The 17,266-nt window shown below is 44.2% G+C and overlaps 2 protein-coding genes across 6 annotated transcripts in view; one reads left to right on the forward strand and one right to left on the reverse strand.

The window, feature by feature from the left end:
- IQCG (IQ motif containing G) overlaps positions 1 to 11,159 on the reverse strand; it is a 65,479-nt gene extending 54,320 nt beyond the window's left edge. For 2 of the 4 annotated variants that reach the window (XM_030823064.1, XM_030823061.1), the window contains exons 1-4: positions 11,074 to 11,159; positions 6,898 to 6,964; positions 5,384 to 5,657; positions 3,146 to 3,378 (exon numbers count right to left, since the gene is read on the reverse strand). In XM_030823064.1, coding sequence (XP_030678924.1) covers positions 3,146 to 3,378; positions 5,384 to 5,657; positions 6,898 to 6,905 — 515 coding nt within the window. In that variant the 5' untranslated portion in view covers positions 6,906 to 6,964; positions 11,074 to 11,159. Of the gene's footprint in view, positions 1 to 3,145; positions 3,379 to 5,383; positions 5,658 to 6,897; positions 6,965 to 7,081; positions 7,145 to 10,681; positions 10,748 to 11,073 lie in introns of those variants that run through there. The other 2 variants (XM_030823062.1, XM_030823063.1) reach the window with 2 other exon arrangements.
- A 158-nt stretch (positions 11,160 to 11,317) lies between these two features.
- RPL35A (ribosomal protein L35a) lies at positions 11,318 to 17,266 on the forward strand. Of its 2 annotated transcripts, none has more exons than XM_003281844.4 (5): positions 11,318 to 11,455; positions 12,183 to 12,225; positions 12,404 to 12,556; positions 15,409 to 15,553; positions 17,161 to 17,266. In XM_003281844.4, exons 1-5 carry the CDS (start codon positions 11,386 to 11,388, stop codon positions 17,182 to 17,184), a joined length of 435 nt encoding a protein of 144 aa, XP_003281892.1. In that variant the 5' UTR covers positions 11,318 to 11,385; the 3' UTR covers positions 17,185 to 17,266. The 2 variants fall into 2 exon arrangements, with proteins under 2 accessions (XP_003281892.1, XP_012366115.1); XM_012510661.2 differs by having other exon boundaries at positions 11,422 to 11,534.

Here is a 17,266-nt window from a genome sequence, read left to right on the forward strand (position 1 = left end):
CACGCCACCATGCCCAGCCAATTTTTTTTTATTTTTGTGGAGATGAGATCTTGCTATGTTGCCCAGGCTGGTCTTGAACTCCTAGCTTCAAGTGCTCCTCCCACTTCAGCCTCCCAAAGTGCTGGGATCACAGGTGTGAGCCACCGCCTGCAGCCAGGAAAGTAACTTCGACAAGACCATTCACATTATAGTCTCTGTTTCTGCTTTCTTTTTTTTTTTTTTTTTTTTTTTTTTTTATTATACTTTAGGGTTTTAGGGTACATGTGCACAATGTGCAGGTTTGTTACATATGTATCCATGTGCCATGTTGATTTCCTACACCCATTAACTCGTCATTTAGCATTAGGTGTATCTCCTGTTTCTGCTTTCTTCAGCCCTTTCTGCCTGTAAAGCCAACCGCCTCTGCCCAGATCATCAGAACAGTACTTCTGCTTCATAGAATGAGGTGTTGCCTGATTTAGAATTGCAAATAAAAGCCAATTAAGATATTTAGATTTGTGGCTGGGCGCGGTGGCTCACGCCTGTAATCCCAGCACTTTGGGAGGCTGAGACGGGCCGATCACCTGAGGTCAGGAGTTCATGACCAGTCTGGCCAACATGGGGAAACCCTGTCTCTATTAAAAATACAAAAAAAATTAGCTGGGCGTGGTGGTGGGCACCTGTAATCCCAGCTACTCGGGAGGCTGAGGCAGGAGAATCACTTGAACCCGGGAGGCGGAGGTTGCAGTGAGCCAGGATTGTATCATTGCACTCTAGCCTGGGCGACAGAGTAAGACTCTGTCTCAAAAAAAAAAAAAAGAAGATATTTAGATTTGTTGTAATTTTGTCTTTTGACAGTAGTATGTTATGATAAAATAATTAATTATTAATTCAATGCAATAAGACGATAATGCATAAAGATGAGTACAGCAAGGAAAGCATACACAAACTTCCTACAAATTCCCATTTTAAATTCATAAAGAGTTGTAGTTTTTTTGTTGTTGCTGTTTTTCCTTTTATGCTTTTTTTGAGATGGGGCCTCACTGTCACACACGCTGGAGTGCAGTGGCACAATCACACCTCACTGCAGCCTCAATTTCCCAGGCTCAGGTGATCCTCCCAACTCAGCCTCCAGAGTAGCTGGAACCACAGGTGCGCACCACCCTGCCCAGCTAATTTTCTTGATTTTTAGTAGAGATGAGATTTCACTATGTTACCCGGGCTGGTTTCAAACTCTTGGGCTCAAGCAATCCTCCCACCTTGGCCTCCCAAAGCGTTAGGATCACAGGTGTGAGCTGCCACGCCCGGCCTGTTGTAGTTTTTATGTCTTTGATATTTTGATTTCCACTTTGATGCTGGATAACTGGTGGAGATGTACATTTTGTGAACATACCCTGGGTTTCAGATGGAATATAAATCTAAAACTAATCCCCTACAAATACTTGCGACTGGTATTTTGGGTCTTTCAGGAAAAGATACGAGCCACACACTGAGAATGAAAAGGACACGACGGGCAATTTATAAGCAGGTTGCCTTTCTGTCCGATGCAGATCTGGGCCAGACTGACTTTAGCAAGATCTTACCTTGGTTAGGGCGGAATACCAAGGTCAGCAAACTTTTTCTGTAAAGAGGCAAATAGTAAATATTCGGCTTTGCAGGGCGTAAGTTCTCTTTGGCAACGACTCAACTCTGCATTATGGCATGAGAGCAGTCACAGACAACGTATAAACAAATGGGCAATGCCGTATTCCAATAAAACTTTTCAAAAACAGACTTCAGACTGGATTTAGCTAGTGGCCCTGGGTAACTGCAGTAAACTCTTTTACCAAAAGTTCTTAACATAATGTTACACCCTCTTAACAGGCTTATTTGTCATCGAGCCAGCTGACAACAAAAAATTATGAGACAATGGGAATTTAGACTGCCTTTAAAAAACCCTCAGGATTAAAACACAGTTTGGAATTTGGCTATATAGAATAAGAAATAGCTATATAGTAGCTATTAATGGATAAAGCATCACAATAGCTACCAAGTTGTGCCAGGTACTAGGCTAAAGCCTTATTTCTAACCCTTACACTAAGGTTGCAAGGTTGCTATCACGGTCTTTTTTTTTTTTTTTTTTCAAGACAGAGTCTTGCTCTCTCCCCCAGGCTGGAGTGCTGTAGTGCCATCTCAGCTCACTGTAAACTCCGCCTCCCGGGTTCAAGCAATTCTCCTACCTCAGCCTCCTGAGTAGCTGGTGCTGAGGCACCTGAGCTTACAGGTGCCCACCACCACGCCTGGCTAATTTTTGTATTTTTAGTAGAGATGGGGTTTCACCTTGTTGGCCAGGCTGGTCTTGAACTCCTGACCTTGTGATCCACCAGCCTCTACCTCCCAAAGTGCCAGGATTACAGGGTGAGCCCCCGCGCCTGGCCCATTCTCATTTTTAATAATTGAAAACAGCCAGCGCCTGTAGTCCCAGCTATGCGAGAGGCTCACTGGACACCAGAAGCTTGAGGGCAGCAGTGCTCTATGATATCTCCTGTCAATAGCACTGGCTTCCAGCCTGGGCTACAGAGTGACCTCGTCTCTAAAAAATAAACAATCTGCAGGTATACATCTGAAGGAAAAAAAAAAAAAAATTAAAAAATAAATAAAATAAAAATTGGAAACAAAGAAATGGCTGGGCGCGGTGGCTTATGCCTGTAATCCCGGCACTTTGGGAGGCTGAGGCGGGTGGATCACCTGAGGTCAGGAGTTCAAGACGAGCCTGGCCAACATGGTGAAACCCGTTGTCTACTAAAAAATACAAAAATTAGCCGGGCGTGGTGGCGTGCACCTGTAATCCCAGCTCTTCAGGAGGCTGAGGCAGGAGAATTGCTTGAACCTGGGAGGCGGAGGCTGCACTGCACCGAGATCAGGCCATTGTACTCCAGCCTTGGTGACGAGCGAAACTCCATCTCAAAAAAAAAAAAGACTTAATAACTTATGCAATATCATATAGCTGCCTTGCTTTCCATTCATATCACCCTGCCTCTAGGCAGTCTTTAGCTAATTCTATTCTCAGCAGTCATTTTGCATACACAGTAACGACTCACCCGTGGAGGAGAGCAGTCAGCCACCTGGGTGCCCCTTCTCTGTGTATAAATACATTATTCCACTGCCAAATGTCTTCCTTCCTTACCTTTCAATCTGGAATTTCTTCAGAGTCTCCGTAGTCACGATGGTCTGCCTTGAAGGTTTTCTGAAGATAAGATCCTGCATTTTGTTAAACTCCACAGCGAACCGGCCTCTGTGTCTGATTTCCGGCAAGTTGGGTCCTTCCTCAGTTATTAACAGACTGGGTATTTTCGTGATAGTTGAGGCCATTGGAAGTTTGTCTAGATTCGTTCCTTCTAGATTCATTTCTCTGCTTTTCTTTTAAAACAATAAACAATTAGAAAGAATTTTTTTAAAGAGACAATGCCACAAGAAAGAGGCCTTTGTGTACATTTTTCAACGTTATCTTCTCTGACTTCTACTCTATACTCCAAGAAAATGTGCCCCTTTCTTCAGCCACACCAAACCACGCATGCCCTGCTGCTAACTTCACACAACATTCCTCTTCTCTGTCATTCCCCAACTTACCACCTGTACACTCCGTCTCAAAAAAAAAAAACCCAGGCTGTATATATAACAGTAATAATTTTTTTTTTTTTTTTTTTTTTGAGACGGAGTCTCGCTCTGTCGCCCAGGCTGGAGTGCAGTGGCGCGATCTCGGCTCACTGCAAGCTCCGCCTCCCGGGTTCACGCCATTCTCCTGCCTCAGCCTCTCCGAGTAGCTGGGACTACAGGCGCCCGCCACCACGCCTGGCTAATTTTTTGTATTTTTAGTAGAGATGGGGTTTCACCGTGGTCTCGATCTCCCGACCTCGTGATCCGCCCACCTCGGCCTCCTAGAGTGCTGGGATTACAAGCATGAGCCACCGCGCCCGGCCATATAACAGTAATAATTTTAAAAAATTGAAATTTTAATGGAAAATTAAAGAGAAATTTAATCTTCTTCTCTTGATAAATATGGACTTCTTTACTGTTAGAAATGAAAAGCAAAAACAAAACAAAACCAAACAAAACGAAAAAAAGAAAAGCAATTTACCCTCTTATTTACATAGCAATTTTCATTGGTCATAGAATCAGACATAAGAATATCTTCTGGGCTGGGCACGGTGGCTCACGCCTGTAATCCCAGCACTTTGGGAGGCCGAGGTGGGTAGATCACCTGAGGTTGGGAGTTCAAGACCAGCCTGACCAACATGGAGAAACTCCGTCTCTACTAAAAATACAAAATTAGCTGGGCGTGGTGGCGCATGCCTGTAATCCCAGCTACTTGGGAGACTGAGGCAGGAAAATTGCTTGAACCCGGGAAGTGGAGGTTGCGGTGAGCCTAGACACTCCAGCCTGGGCAACAAGAGTGAAACTCCATCTCAAAAAAAAGAGTATCTTCTGCACAAGTTATATAATGTTATTTAAAACTTGATAAATGTGTATTTCTATTTATAAATTGTTTCCATTTTATACTTACAACCTAAGTTACTGAAATGCACAAGAGCTTAAAAATGTATAAAGACTTTGCTCACTACTAAGTTAATTTTCTGATAACTCAGTGCTGCTTCACAGAGGAGTCCAAAACATTATTGAAAATGTAATGGCTGACACAGCAATGGGGCTGGATATTCAGGAAGGCAAGTTGTAACCTATTCATCAGTGACAACAAAGTCATTTTAGATTAAAGCAACGTTAAGAGTGGAGTTGAATTTCCTCCCCCTAGTGTTCAGTTAGGTTTCAGCAGCTGAGAAATACAAGTTGGGTGGGACAACTCAGTAATTTCATCTCTTCAGTATATAGGTTGTATTTATACTGATTTCAGTAGAGGCCTTTTTGGATAAAACCAATATACTGGAAAAGGATATTCTGTCTGGTAATGTACCTTCAGTTATGGCAGTTTCACTCCATCAATTCAGAGTGCATATCTCAGATAGTTATTGTAGCCCCTTTATCTGAAATAAAGGTGCTATTTCCCATGTGATATTTAATGGCACCAGCCTGGACAACATAGTGAGATCCCATCTCTATAGAATTTTTATAAAAAATTAGCCAGGTGTGGTAGTGCAGGCCTGTAGTCCCAGCTACCCAGGAGGCTGAGGTGGGAGCATCACTTGAGCCTGGGAGGTGGAGGCCGCAGTCAGCCGTGATGGCACCACTACACTCAGCTTAGGCCACAGAGCAAGACCCTGTCAAAAAAAAAAAAAAAAAAAAAAAAGAAAGAAAGAAGGAAAGAGAGAGAGAAAGAAAGCTAAATAAATACATTTAATGGGATAAGTACTACAAATGAGGGAGAAATAAAAAATAAGGCAAAATTAACTCATGGTGAGCAGGTCTGTACCATGCGGATGCTCTGTCTCCCTTCGTACTGAATGGGCATGATGTAGTTTAGAATAGAGAGCTGGTCTGTGGTGTCCTCCAGAACTGCCGAGATCCTCAGCACATCTGGAAGGGACAGTGGCTCTAGGGTTTCCAGGATTTCTGGGATGATTTCTATGTCTGTTTCTTTGGGTATTCCTTCTTCTTCTACAGTACTAGGTGGTTCGCCTGTCTCTGACACCGTCATCTCAGAATGCCAAACTTTTGGAGGAAGGTTTGAGTCTTCCAGGCTGTCTCTAAGGAAAGAATAAAGAAAAAATAAGTCAGCGGCCAATATTTAAACATTACTTTAACTCAAAAGCACAGGCAGCAATGTGCTGGGCTCCTGTGATATTCATGTTGTCATATAATATAACCTAGATTAAAAAAAAAGTAGCATTTGGCGTGTGATTCTGCTAAATATCTTCCATTTTGACCAACCTAAGGCAAACAAATTACTCTTTTTTTTTTCTTGAGACGGAGTTTCGCTCTTGTTGCCCAGGCTGGAGTGCAATGGTGCTATCTCAGCTCACCGCAACCTCTACCTCCCAGCTTCAAGCGATTCTCCTGCCTCAGCCTCCCGAGTAGCTGGGATTACAGGCACCCGCCACCACACCCGGCTAAGTTTGTGTTTTTAGTAGAGATTGGGTTTCTCCATGTTGGTCAGGCTGGTCTTGAACTCCTGACCTCAGGTGATCTGCCCAACTCAGCCTCCCAAAGTGCTGGGATTACAGGTGTGAGCCACCGCGCCTGGCCTACTGTTTAATAAAGGTATATAGCTCATGCAATTTGGCTATTCTGATCAATTTGAATTTGAGCCAAAATTAACTTTTTTTTCCCCCTAGGAGTATCTTTAGATGCTAACCAAAAGTGTCTCATGATGAGTGAAAAACAAAATGTGGTATCCAGCCTCCAGGGTGGCCCAGATGATTCTCATTTTCTAGTGTTAATGCCTCTGTGTAGTCTACGCCACACTGAGTAGGACTAGCGTATGTAACCAGAAGGTTATGGTGGGAATGACGGAGTGTGACTTCCAAGGCTAGGTGATAAAAGACACTGCAGCTTCTGCCTTACTCTCTCAAATCTCTCACTGTGAGGGAAGACAGCTGCCTTGGCATGAGGACACTTCAGCAGCACTGTGGACACATCCATGAGGGTAAGGAACTAAGGCCTCTTGCCGGCAGCCTGCACCAACTTGCCAGCTCTGTCAATGAACCACCTTGGAAGTGGATACTCCAGCCCCCATCAAGTCTTCAGATCATTTCCACCCCTGGCCAACTTCAAGTTCAGGAGAGACCTCAAGCCAGCACCATCCAGCTAACCTGCCCCTAACCTTGGGACCCACAGAAACTGTGGGAAAGAATAAATGTTTATATTTCAAGTCACTAAGTTCTGGGGTAATCTGTTATGCAGCAATAGATAAAGTATACACAGAAATTCAACAGAAGGCATAATTTAAATACATGTATACAAAAAACATTGGAATTTTAAACATACTCTTCCATTCTTCTGTAGTTTCGTTACCCTCCGTGGTATATTTATAATCTCACAAAAGTGCAGTTACCTAAAATGGGAAAGAAACACTGAGATTAGTTTATGGGTGTCTTGAATGATGTTTCAGTTATTTCTATACCATTTCATTAAGAGAAAATTAAATGATTACGGGAGCTGTGACTATCACCTCTTTGTGCAGAGCGGAGCAGTCCCAGAGGCGAAAGAGCCACCGACATCATGGAGTGCAGGTCTACGAAGAAGTCAACCGAATTATTATTGCTCTACCAAACTCAAGACACATGCACTCTGTGAGCCTCTTCTTCAGGTAAATTAATGTCCAACATGGTTTTAGCATGTTCTATTATATCACCGATTTTTAATTAGTCATCTCTATATACTTGATTTTTTCTATCATTCTGATTACTATAATATTTAATTAGATCACTCAATTCATCTTGTCTGCCAGATAACAGAATTTGCTCCACATAGATTTAGAGGAATAAGTGAGATGACATTTAGAAAAATTGTATTAATTGGGGCCGGGCGCGGTGGCTCATGCCTGTAATCCTAGCACTTTGGGAGGCTGAGGCGGGTGGATCACGAGGTCAGGAGATCGAGACCATGCTGGCTAACATGGTGAAACCTCGTCTCTACTAAAAATACAAAAATTAGTCGGGCGTGGTGGCGGGTGCCTGTAGTCCCAGCTACTTGGGAGGCTGAGGCAGGAGAATGGCATGAACCTGGGAGGCAGAGATTGTGGTGAGCAGAGATCACGCCACTGCACTCCAGCCTGGGCGACAGAGCGAGACTCCGTCTCAAAAAAAAGAAAAAAAAAAAAAAAGGAAAACTGTATTAATCCTGGAAATCAGTTTAACACTGCTATCAAGATGTTACCCCTCCTCAGTAAACCAAAATCCTTTCTGCTTAAATGAGCTTTACAGTGAGAACCCCTATGGAGAAGTTTGCGTTGTACTAAATGGACAGTGAGTGGTGAGTTTCCAATGTAAATTTGTCCACAATAAAGTAACTCTGAGAGAGGTGGTGCAAATATGACTCTTGCAAAAAAATCTTATATGCAAAAATTCAAACATATAAAACAGAATCTTCATGTAAATTTGAAAAAGTACTTCAGACTACCCAAATGTCCTGATGCAGGGGCAGTTTTAGGAGGAAGTAGCATGGTATTAAGCAGAATATCTTTCTTTTTTTTTTTTTTTTTTTTTGAGATGGAGTTTTGCTCTTCTTGCCTAGGCTGGAGTACAATGGCGCGATCTCGGCTCACTGCAACCTCTGCCTCCCAGGTTCAAGTGATTTCCCTGCCTCAGCCTCCTGAGTAACTGGGATTACAGGCTCACGCCACCATTTTGTATTTTTAGTAGAGACGGGGTTTCACCATGTTGGCCAAGCTGGTCTCGAACTCTTGACCTCAGGTGATCCACCTGCCTCAGTCTCCCAAAGTGTTGGGATTACAGGAGTGAGCCAAGGCGCCCAGGCAGGTTTTACCTTCTATTTCCATATCTCCTAAGCTGGACCTAGTTGTTGCTGTGTTTGTTTGTTTGTTTCCTTGTTTTCTTTTTTGCTTGAACTACTCCAACAACCTCTAAATTGGAAGTGATCTTTTAATTTTTAAATTTTTTTTTCCGTTATCCTGACAGAAGGTTCAGGAAGTGATCTTTTTAAAATGAAAGGGTGATCTTTTAAAATGGAAAATCTGATCATTTCCTTCCCTAGAACCCTTCAATGGTTTCCCGTTGCCTTAGGACAAAGAACAAAATTCTTGACTTGGTCCACAAGGTCTGTATGATCTGGGCCCCTCTGTTCCTCTCTAGACCCAACTACAACTGCCCTTTCCTTGCTCTCTGGGCTCTAGCCACAATGGGCTTCTTTCAGTTTTTCTATGGACTCATGCTTCCTTGCAACTCAGGGTCTTTGCACCTGCTATTCCTTCCAGTGGAACCACTCTTCCCTCACCTCTTCACCTTGTGAAGTCCCACTGACCCATCACCAGCTTAAGACAGTGTCATTTTTCTAGGTGAAATCTCTAACATTTTCTGTGCTCTGGGAGATGGACCCATATGGAGTGTATCCAGGGGAGATTCCAGAAAGAGATTCAGTGTAGAGAAGTGAGATCAGGCATTTATTCTCCCTGCTCCTTCTCTGCCAGAATATCATTGGTTGGTTTTGTTCCTCTATCAAAGGTCACGGCTCCTGTCAGGCAATTCTCTCCAAACGTCTCTCTCTGGGCTTAGGTAACTATTTCTTTCCTAGGTCCCGGGAGACTCCATCATCCCTTGTAGTTTCACTCCTGCTTTACCTTTTTTTTTTTTTTTTTTTTTTTTTTTTTTTTTGAGACAGTCTCACTCTGTCACCCAGGCTGGAGTGCAGTGGCAGGATCTCAGCTCACTGAAACCTCCACCTCCTGGATTTAAGCGATTCCAAGTAGCTGGGATTACAGACACACACCACCACCCCTGGCTGATTTTTGTATTTTTAGTAGAGACAGGGTTTTACTATGTTGGCCAGGCTGGTCTCAAACTCCTGACCTCAAATGATCCACCCACCTCAGCCTCCCAAACTGCTGGGATTACAGGCGTGAGCCACCGTGCCTGGCCCATACTTTGTTTTAAAAAGTATTCTTATTATGCTCTACTAATGGGTCATCACCTGCAGTTTGAAAAATGCCTTAAATGACACTTGTCCAAGTGATCCTTTCCCTCACTCGTCAGGCCAGATCAGGCTTCTGGGCATTCATGCCACTACTTTCCCGCAGAGCTCTGTTCACAATTTGTTATGTTTATGTCAGTTTCCCCCCACTAGACAACTGTTCCATGAAAGCGGCAACATGACAACGATGCTCACAGTTGTATCAGGTGCTAAGTTTCAGTGCTCAATAAGTATTTGTGGAATGAATAATACATGAGCAAACGAATGAAACTCACACTTAATGTGTTATTCCTCCCAGGAGGACTTACATATAGAACTTCGACAAATTAATATCTAATAGTGAAATTTCTAGCACATTTCTTTCTGGGACAGAGAACACTGGGTGGGGTAGTAGGCTACAAAGTACAAGTTCTATCCTGTTGTATTTAAGAGAGGATCTGATTTTAAAAGTGACTTATATACATCTATTTCATACAGCTTTGGAGTCATACTTTACTCTCATTCTGCATCCACCAGCGAATCTTGCCAGAATTTAAATATATTCAGAATTCCATTACTCAATATCCTGTTTATACACCATCACCTCTCATCATAGTCACTACAGGAACCTACAATTACCTTCCTGCTGATGCCCTTGCCTCCCTTCAGTTTCAACACAGTGACTTTGTCAATACAGAAGTCAGATAGAGTCACCCTTCTGTTCAGAACCCTTAAATACTTCCCATCTCAAAGTGGGGAAAGCCTCTTCTACAGTGGCCTCTCTGCTTAATTTTCTCCACAGAAATTATCTTCTAACGTGTCATCTATTTTACTTGCTCATTGTCTTGCTCCCCCTTGTAGGATGTAAGCTCCGCGAGGGCATAGATTTGTTTGTTTACTGCCGTGTCATCCTACACAAACCTTGGTACAGGGTAGCCATTCATTAAACTATGTGTTAAATAAACGAATAAATCCATAGGGTAACCCAAATAAATATGCAATAATTCGGAAATGTGAATCTCCAGCGTCCACTAATCCACCTCTACAAGTATCTACGGAGGACCTACTAGGTGCGGACACGAGACAGCTAAACGAGTTCTCTTGAAAGGGAGATAAAGCCTCCTGCAGGCAGTCCTCCTCATACCTCGGATCCAAAAAGAAGAATGGAGGTAAGAACTTAAGTCATTTCATTCATTTTTTTTTTTTTCTTTTGTAGAGGTAGGGGGAGGTGGTCTCACTATGTTGCCCAGGCTGGTCTCGAACTCCTGGCCTCAAGCGATCCTCCCGCCTCGGCTTCCCAAAGAGCTGGGTTTACAGGCGTGAGCCACTGTGCCCAGTCTCATTTCTTGAAAGAGATAAATAAGTAGAGGGGAGAAAAGAAGTATAGAAAAAGAAAAAAAAGAAGGAAGAGGTCCTGCTGCCTTCGTGCTCCCGGCCTTTCTCTTCCATGCTAGGTTAGGATCCAAGAATTTCCGTTCTGTCTATTGCTGTGTGGATCGAGGGAAAAGCACCCCCCTGTTGGCAAATCAATCTTACAGTCAATCATTCTTTAAGCAGTGGGAAGTCCTCCACTCAGGGTGCGCCTTTCCACCTACAGCGTCCGGGGACGCAGGAAGTAAACTAAGCTGTTTCCATGGCAACGCACAGCTTTGGCGGATTTAGCTGGCTACCATTTTGCCTTCCCCTGTTCCCAAGTAACACATTTTGCAGCCTACCAAGATGAAAGGACTTAGGAAAATAATTTTAAGAGTGCTATTGAATGTGGCTTATTTCAGTGAGAAGGCGATTTCCGCGGATTGCTTTTCTGGCGTTTGGAGAAGATGCCTAAATTGAGGGCGGAGTCGAAAGATGTTTAATCCCACAAGGCCATGCGGCGGGGCCTCGTCCTTCTCTTCCCGCCATCTTGGCTCCTGTGGAGGTGAGTGAAGCGACTGCTGCTGAAATTTGGGGGGCAAAAAACCGGAGTAGGTTTGTTCCTGTACCTTGGCGAGTCGCCGGTGCGTATCGTAGCCTCTGCCAGCCATTGATTTCTATGGGTTTCAAGAAGAGGGAGAACAGGATGGAGGAGATGTTGGGCTGATGGTGTTTGGTCCCCTGACACCCGGAGAACGGCTGCCCGGGTTATCCAAGTTAAATTTCTGGGCCTGAGCGCAGTGAAACGATGTTTTTGTTCGTCTGCAGTTGTCCATGAGGCAGTGCTTCTTTTAGACTAGGGTTTTTCCGTTTCCTCCCAGTCCAAACCTCCCTTTGCTTGTCTGACCAGTCTCTTTCCTCAGCTTTTCTCCCCCAGCCATTGCATGGAAGTCTTACGTGTGTGTTTCTGCTTAAGTCTTCATTTCTTTTCCTGAGTGTTGCCTACTGATAACGGCATGCATTTTCTCAGGCTTTTCTAAGAGTCATTTTTGTGACTCCTGTCCGTTAGTTTTGTCTTCATTCTGAAGTTTACTTAGATACCAGCTGTTCTCTGAGGTTCGAATGTTTTGCCGGACCCTGCGTTTCATATGGATGTTCTGGCATAGTTGTCCCCGAACTCTTACATGAAACTCCGATCCAAAAGGAATTTGCCTTAGGGGCTTAAACGAGAGGGGACGAGGTGGGAAACTTGTGTGGCTTGGTTTTAAAGTAACCTTTTTGTTTGTTTTAAGGCCTGCTGGGGACAGGACTTCTAAAAGGAACTATGTCTGGAAGGTACGCGTTTTAAATATAGTTGTTCTTTGTTTTTGTGTGTTAGACGTGAACGTAAACGCGAGCTTAAAATTGGCAAGAAAAAACTGAGATGTTTGCTCTGACTTTTGGGTGGGGGTTATTACAACTCAGATTGGTTTTTTGAAGCTTATGTTTCATGTTGTGTATCTTTGTGTCGTAGGCTGTGGTCCAAGGCCATTTTTGCTGGCTATAAGCGGGGTCTCCGGAACCAAAGGGAGCACACAGCTCTTCTTAAGATTGAAGGTGTTTACGCCCGAGATGAAACAGAATTCTATTTGGGCAAGAGATGTGCTTATGTATACAAAGCAAAGAAGTAAGTTTATGACATTGGTAGGTTTTGGGTTTTTATTTGAGATCTGCCTCATTTCCTTTTTATATAACGGAGTCTTGCTTTGTTGCCTGGGCTGGAGTGCAGTGACTTGGTCTCCCTCAGCGAAACCTCCGCCTCCCAGGTTCAAGCAAGTCTCCTGTCTCAGCCTCCCGAGTAGCTGGGATTACAGGCGCCGGCCACCACGCCCAGCTAGTTTTTGTATTATTAGTAGAGACAGGGTGTTGCCATGTTGGCCAGGCTGGTCTCAAACTCCTGATCTCAGGTGATCCGTCCACCTCGGCCTCCCAAAGTGCTGAGCTTACAGGCTTGAGCCACCGCGCCTGGCCTCATTATCCTATTGAAATGATAAAAGATTTAGCTGCAGTACTTGGTATTGGTTTTTTTTTTTTTGTGACAAGCGTCTCGCTCTGTTGCCCAGGTTGGAGCGCAGTGGTGCGATCTTGGCTCACTGCAACCTCTGTCTCCTGGCTCAAGCGATTCTCCTGCCTCAGTCTCCTGAGTAGCTGGGCTTACAGGGGTGTGCCACCATGCCTGGATAATTTTTGTATTTTTACTAGAGAATGGATTTCCCCGTGTTGGCCAGGCTGGATTGGTATTGCTATGGCTTCTATTTTGCGTCATTAAGGAACTTAATGGGGAGTTTTAGAAGGATGTTACTTCTGAGGGTGGTGTTGGATTTAGGTACCTTTTGCACTTGTAAACAATAAAAGAGCTAATTCCTTATATTGTGATCCTTTTAAGGTTTCTAATATTTTTTCTCGGCTCCTTTTGCCAGAATTTAAGGATTTTTAGAACACTTGTGCTTAATGCATTTTGTTAATGCCTTAAAATTACAGTTCCTTTTTTTTTTTTTTTTGAGACGTAGTCTGTCACCCAGGCTGGAGTGCAGTGACACGATATGGGCTCACCACAACCTCCACCTCCTGGGTTCAAGCGATTCTCCTGCCTCAGCCTCACGAGTAGCTGTGATTACAGGCGCCCGCCACCATGCCCGGCTAATTTTTGTATATTTAGTAGAGACGGGGTTTCACCATTTTGTCCAGGCTGGTCTTGAACTCCTGACATTGTGATCTACCTGCCTCTGCCTCCCAAAGTGCTGGGATTACAGGCTTGAGCCACCGCACCCTGCCCCCTTTTTTTTCTTTTCTTTCTTTCTATTTTGAGACAGAGTTTTGCTCTTGTTGTCCAGGCTAAAGTGCAATGGCATGATCTCAGCTCACTGCAATCTCTGCTTCCTGGGTTCAAGCGATTCTCCTGTCTCAGCCTCCCGAGTTAGCTGGGATTACAGGCATGTGCCACCACACCCAGCTAATTTTATGTTTTTAGTAGACACGGGCTTTCACAGTGTTGGTCATGCTGGTCTTGAACTCCTGACCTCAAGTGATCCACCTGTCTCGGCCTCCCAAAGTGCCGGGATTATAGCACAAGTCACCGCACCAGGCCAAAATTACAGTTTTTATGCATGCCTGAAGATGTTTATGCTGTAGACATTTTTTTTTTTTTTTTTGAGACAAAGTCTTGCTCTGTTGCCCAGGCTGGAGTGCAGTGGCGTGATCTCAGCTCACTGCAACGTCAGCCTCCCCAGTAGCTGAGATTACAGGCACGCACCACCACACCCTGCTAACTTTTGTATTTTTTTTTTTTTTTTTTTTTGAGACGGAGTCTCGCTCTGTAGCCCAGGCTGGAGTGCAGTGGCACAATCTCGGCTCACTGCAAGCTCCGCCTCCCGGGTTCACGCCATTCTCCTGCCTCAGCCTCTCCGAGTAGCTGGGACTACAGGCGCCGGCCACCACGCCCGGCTAATTTTTTGTATTTTTACTAGAGATGGGGTTTCACCATGTTGGCCAGGCTGGTCTCGAACTCCTGACCTCCTGGTCCACCTGCCCCAGCCTCCCAAGGTGCTGGGATTACAGGCGTGAGCCATTGTGCCTTTGCACTTTAGCCTGGACAACAAGAGCAAATCCTATTTTCTTCACCCACTCCAAGCCAATTAAAATCTCTGGGAGTGTTTTAATCATTGCCCCACCTTTTCTTCTATAGCCAGTGTGTTCCTTTAAAATTTTAGTCAGGTGCAGTGGCTCACACCTGTAGACCCAGCATTTGAGAGGCCTAGGTGGGAGGATTGCTTGATGCCAGGAGATAGAGGCTGCAGTGAGCTATGATTGGGCCACTGTACTGCAGCCTGGGTGACAAGACAACCCTGTGGTCTTTAAAGGAAATATATATAAAGTCACATCCTTTGTACATTGCTCGAACCTGGGTGGTTTCTCGCATTCAGTAAAAGCCCATCATTAAAGCCTCCATAATTCTCTTATCTCAGCTGGGATTAACCCCTTGGTGTCTTCAGTCTTTCCTTCAGCCAGGACACATCGTCCTTGGCCCCAGTGCCTGCGATAGTCATCCCCGGATCACTTCATGGCATTTCCCCTCCCTTTCCAGTCTTTGTTCCATTGTCACCTCAGTGAGACTTTCCTTGGCTATTTAAAATGGCAGGTAATTCCTCCTTTGTGTACACACAAACATCCTCACACCTGTCCTTTTTTGCTATTTTTTTCAATATTGCCTCTGTTATCATTTGACCTACATATTTTCCTTACACTTGGTTATTGTGTGAAAGAGATTTTTGTTTTATAGCTGCTGTATTTTACAGAAGGGCCTGACATACAATAGGTACTTGATAAGTATCTGTTGAATGAATGGTGTGCCAGGCATTTAAAGTTTCTCAGGTGATGAAGTGGGTAACCAGGGTTGAGAGCCACTCGTCTAGAGGTCACCTTGAATTTATATCCAACTATATTGGCCTGTATTCCTCATCTTTCCCTTTTTAAAATCAGCAACACAGTGACTCCTGGCGGCAAACCGAACAAAACCAGAGTCATCTGGGGAAAGGTAACTCGGGCCCATGGAAACAGTGGCATGGTTCGTGCCAAATTCCGAAGCAATCTTCCTGCAAAGGCCATTGGACACAGAATCCGAGTGGTGAGTATGGTTTTTAGCAAAACGGAGGTCTGATGAATCAGACTAAGTTCAAGGTGTTGCGCTTTGACTTCTGAGGCCCTCTATGGTTGTGAAATTGACACCAATAAATTATGCTGCAAAATTTGTGTATTGCAGAACACTGGAGAGAAATAGTAATTGAAAGAATAGGTGTTTTGTGGTTTTTTTTTTTTTTTTTTTTTTTTGGGAGACAGGGTCTCACTTTGTCACCCAGGCTGGAGTGCACTGGCATAATCACAGCTCACTGCAGCCTCAACCTCCTGGGCTCAAGCAATCCTCCCACCTCAGCCCCCCAAGTAGCTGGGACCATAGGCACGTGCCACCACACCCAGCTAATTTTGGGGGTTTTTGTTTTGTTTTTGAGACAAGGTCTCACTTTGTCACGCAGGCTGGAGTGCAGTGGCATGATTTCAGCTTGCTGCTATCTTTGCCTCCAAAGTTCAAGTGATTCTCGTGCCTCAGCCTTCCAAGTAGCTGGAATTACAGGTGTATGCCACCATGCCCAGATAATTTTTTGTATTTTTTTGGCAATGATACGGTTTCTCCATGTTGCCTGGGCTGGTCTTGAACTCCTGAGCCCAGGTGATCTGCCCACCTTGGCCTCCCAGAGTGCTGGGATTACATGCTTGAGCCACCACAGCCAGCCTTGAATAGTTTTCTGGTGAAGATATTTATTGGGCACTGAAATAATTGCTAGAAAGCAACAATTCAACAGTTACTCCTGGCATAATTGTTAATGTTTTGCCATTTCCATCATGTCAGTCTTGTTAGAACAGGTGTTAGTAGCTTTATTTTGTACATGAAGAAAACAGACCCTCATGTTCCTAGATCTCAGGTCTTTGGTGCCAGCCTTGGACTCTTAAGTTTTTCTCAATTTTCTCCTGTAATTGTTCTCAAATAGTTCCTGCTTTTTCTTCAGGGTCCATTTTGGAATGCAGACTGTATATTCTTGGGGCCAAGAATATATGCATACCATGTATTCTTGGGGCCAGGGGGTACTGTTGAACCCTGCTAAATGGTTCATTAGGGTTTATCAACACAGGAGGCTTTTACTCTGTCTTTAGAAGCAGCAAAATTAAATGTACCTTTAGTACATGTTTTTCTTTTTCTTTTTTTTTTTTTTTGAGACCGGAGTCTCACTCTGTTGCCAGGCAGGAGTGGAGTGGCGGGATCTTGCCTCACTGCAAGCTCCCAGGTTCAAGCGATTCTCCTGCCTCAGCCTCCCAGGTAGCTGGGACTACAGGCGCCCACCACCATGCCCAGCTGATTTTTGTATTTTTTAGTAGAGACAGGGTTTTACCGTGTTGGCCAGGATGGTCTCGATCTCTTGACCTTGGGATCCGCCCGCCTGGGCCTCCCAAAGTGATGGGATTACAGGCGTGAGCCACAGCACCTGGCCAGTACCTGTTTTTTAAGAGTGCTGTTTCTTATGGTATGTTCACGTAGAGACTGAAGGCTATAAAAACTTTCCTTACCACTAGAACGTGTAATTGGTAGCCTTTCAGAGATTTATCCATATTACGGTTCTTGATTTGTAGACGTATATATAACATTCACCTAACGTTTTATGTGTTCTTTTTTCCCCACAGATGCTGTACCCCTCAAGGATTTAAACTAACGAAAAATCAATAAATAAACGTGGATTTGTGCTCTTGTATTTTTGTTAAGTGGATTAAAAAACTTAATACCTTAAAA

The sequence above is a fragment of the Nomascus leucogenys genome, chromosome 11, assembly GCF_006542625.1.
Source record: "Nomascus leucogenys isolate Asia chromosome 11, Asia_NLE_v1, whole genome shotgun sequence".
NCBI lineage: Eukaryota > Metazoa > Chordata > Mammalia > Primates > Hylobatidae > Nomascus > Nomascus leucogenys.

Coding starts and splice junctions, on each gene's coding strand:
- RPL35A (XM_003281844.4), top strand. CDS start 11,386: ATGTTTAATCCCACAAGGCCATGCGGCGGGGCCTCGTCCTTCTCTTCC. Junction 11,456..12,182: donor CCATCTTGGCTCCTGTGGAG/GTGAGTGAAGCG, acceptor GTTTGTTTTAAG/GCCTGCTGGGGACAGGACTT. Junction 12,557..15,408: donor TATGTATACAAAGCAAAGAA/GTAAGTTTATGA, acceptor TTTTAAAATCAG/CAACACAGTGACTCCTGGCG.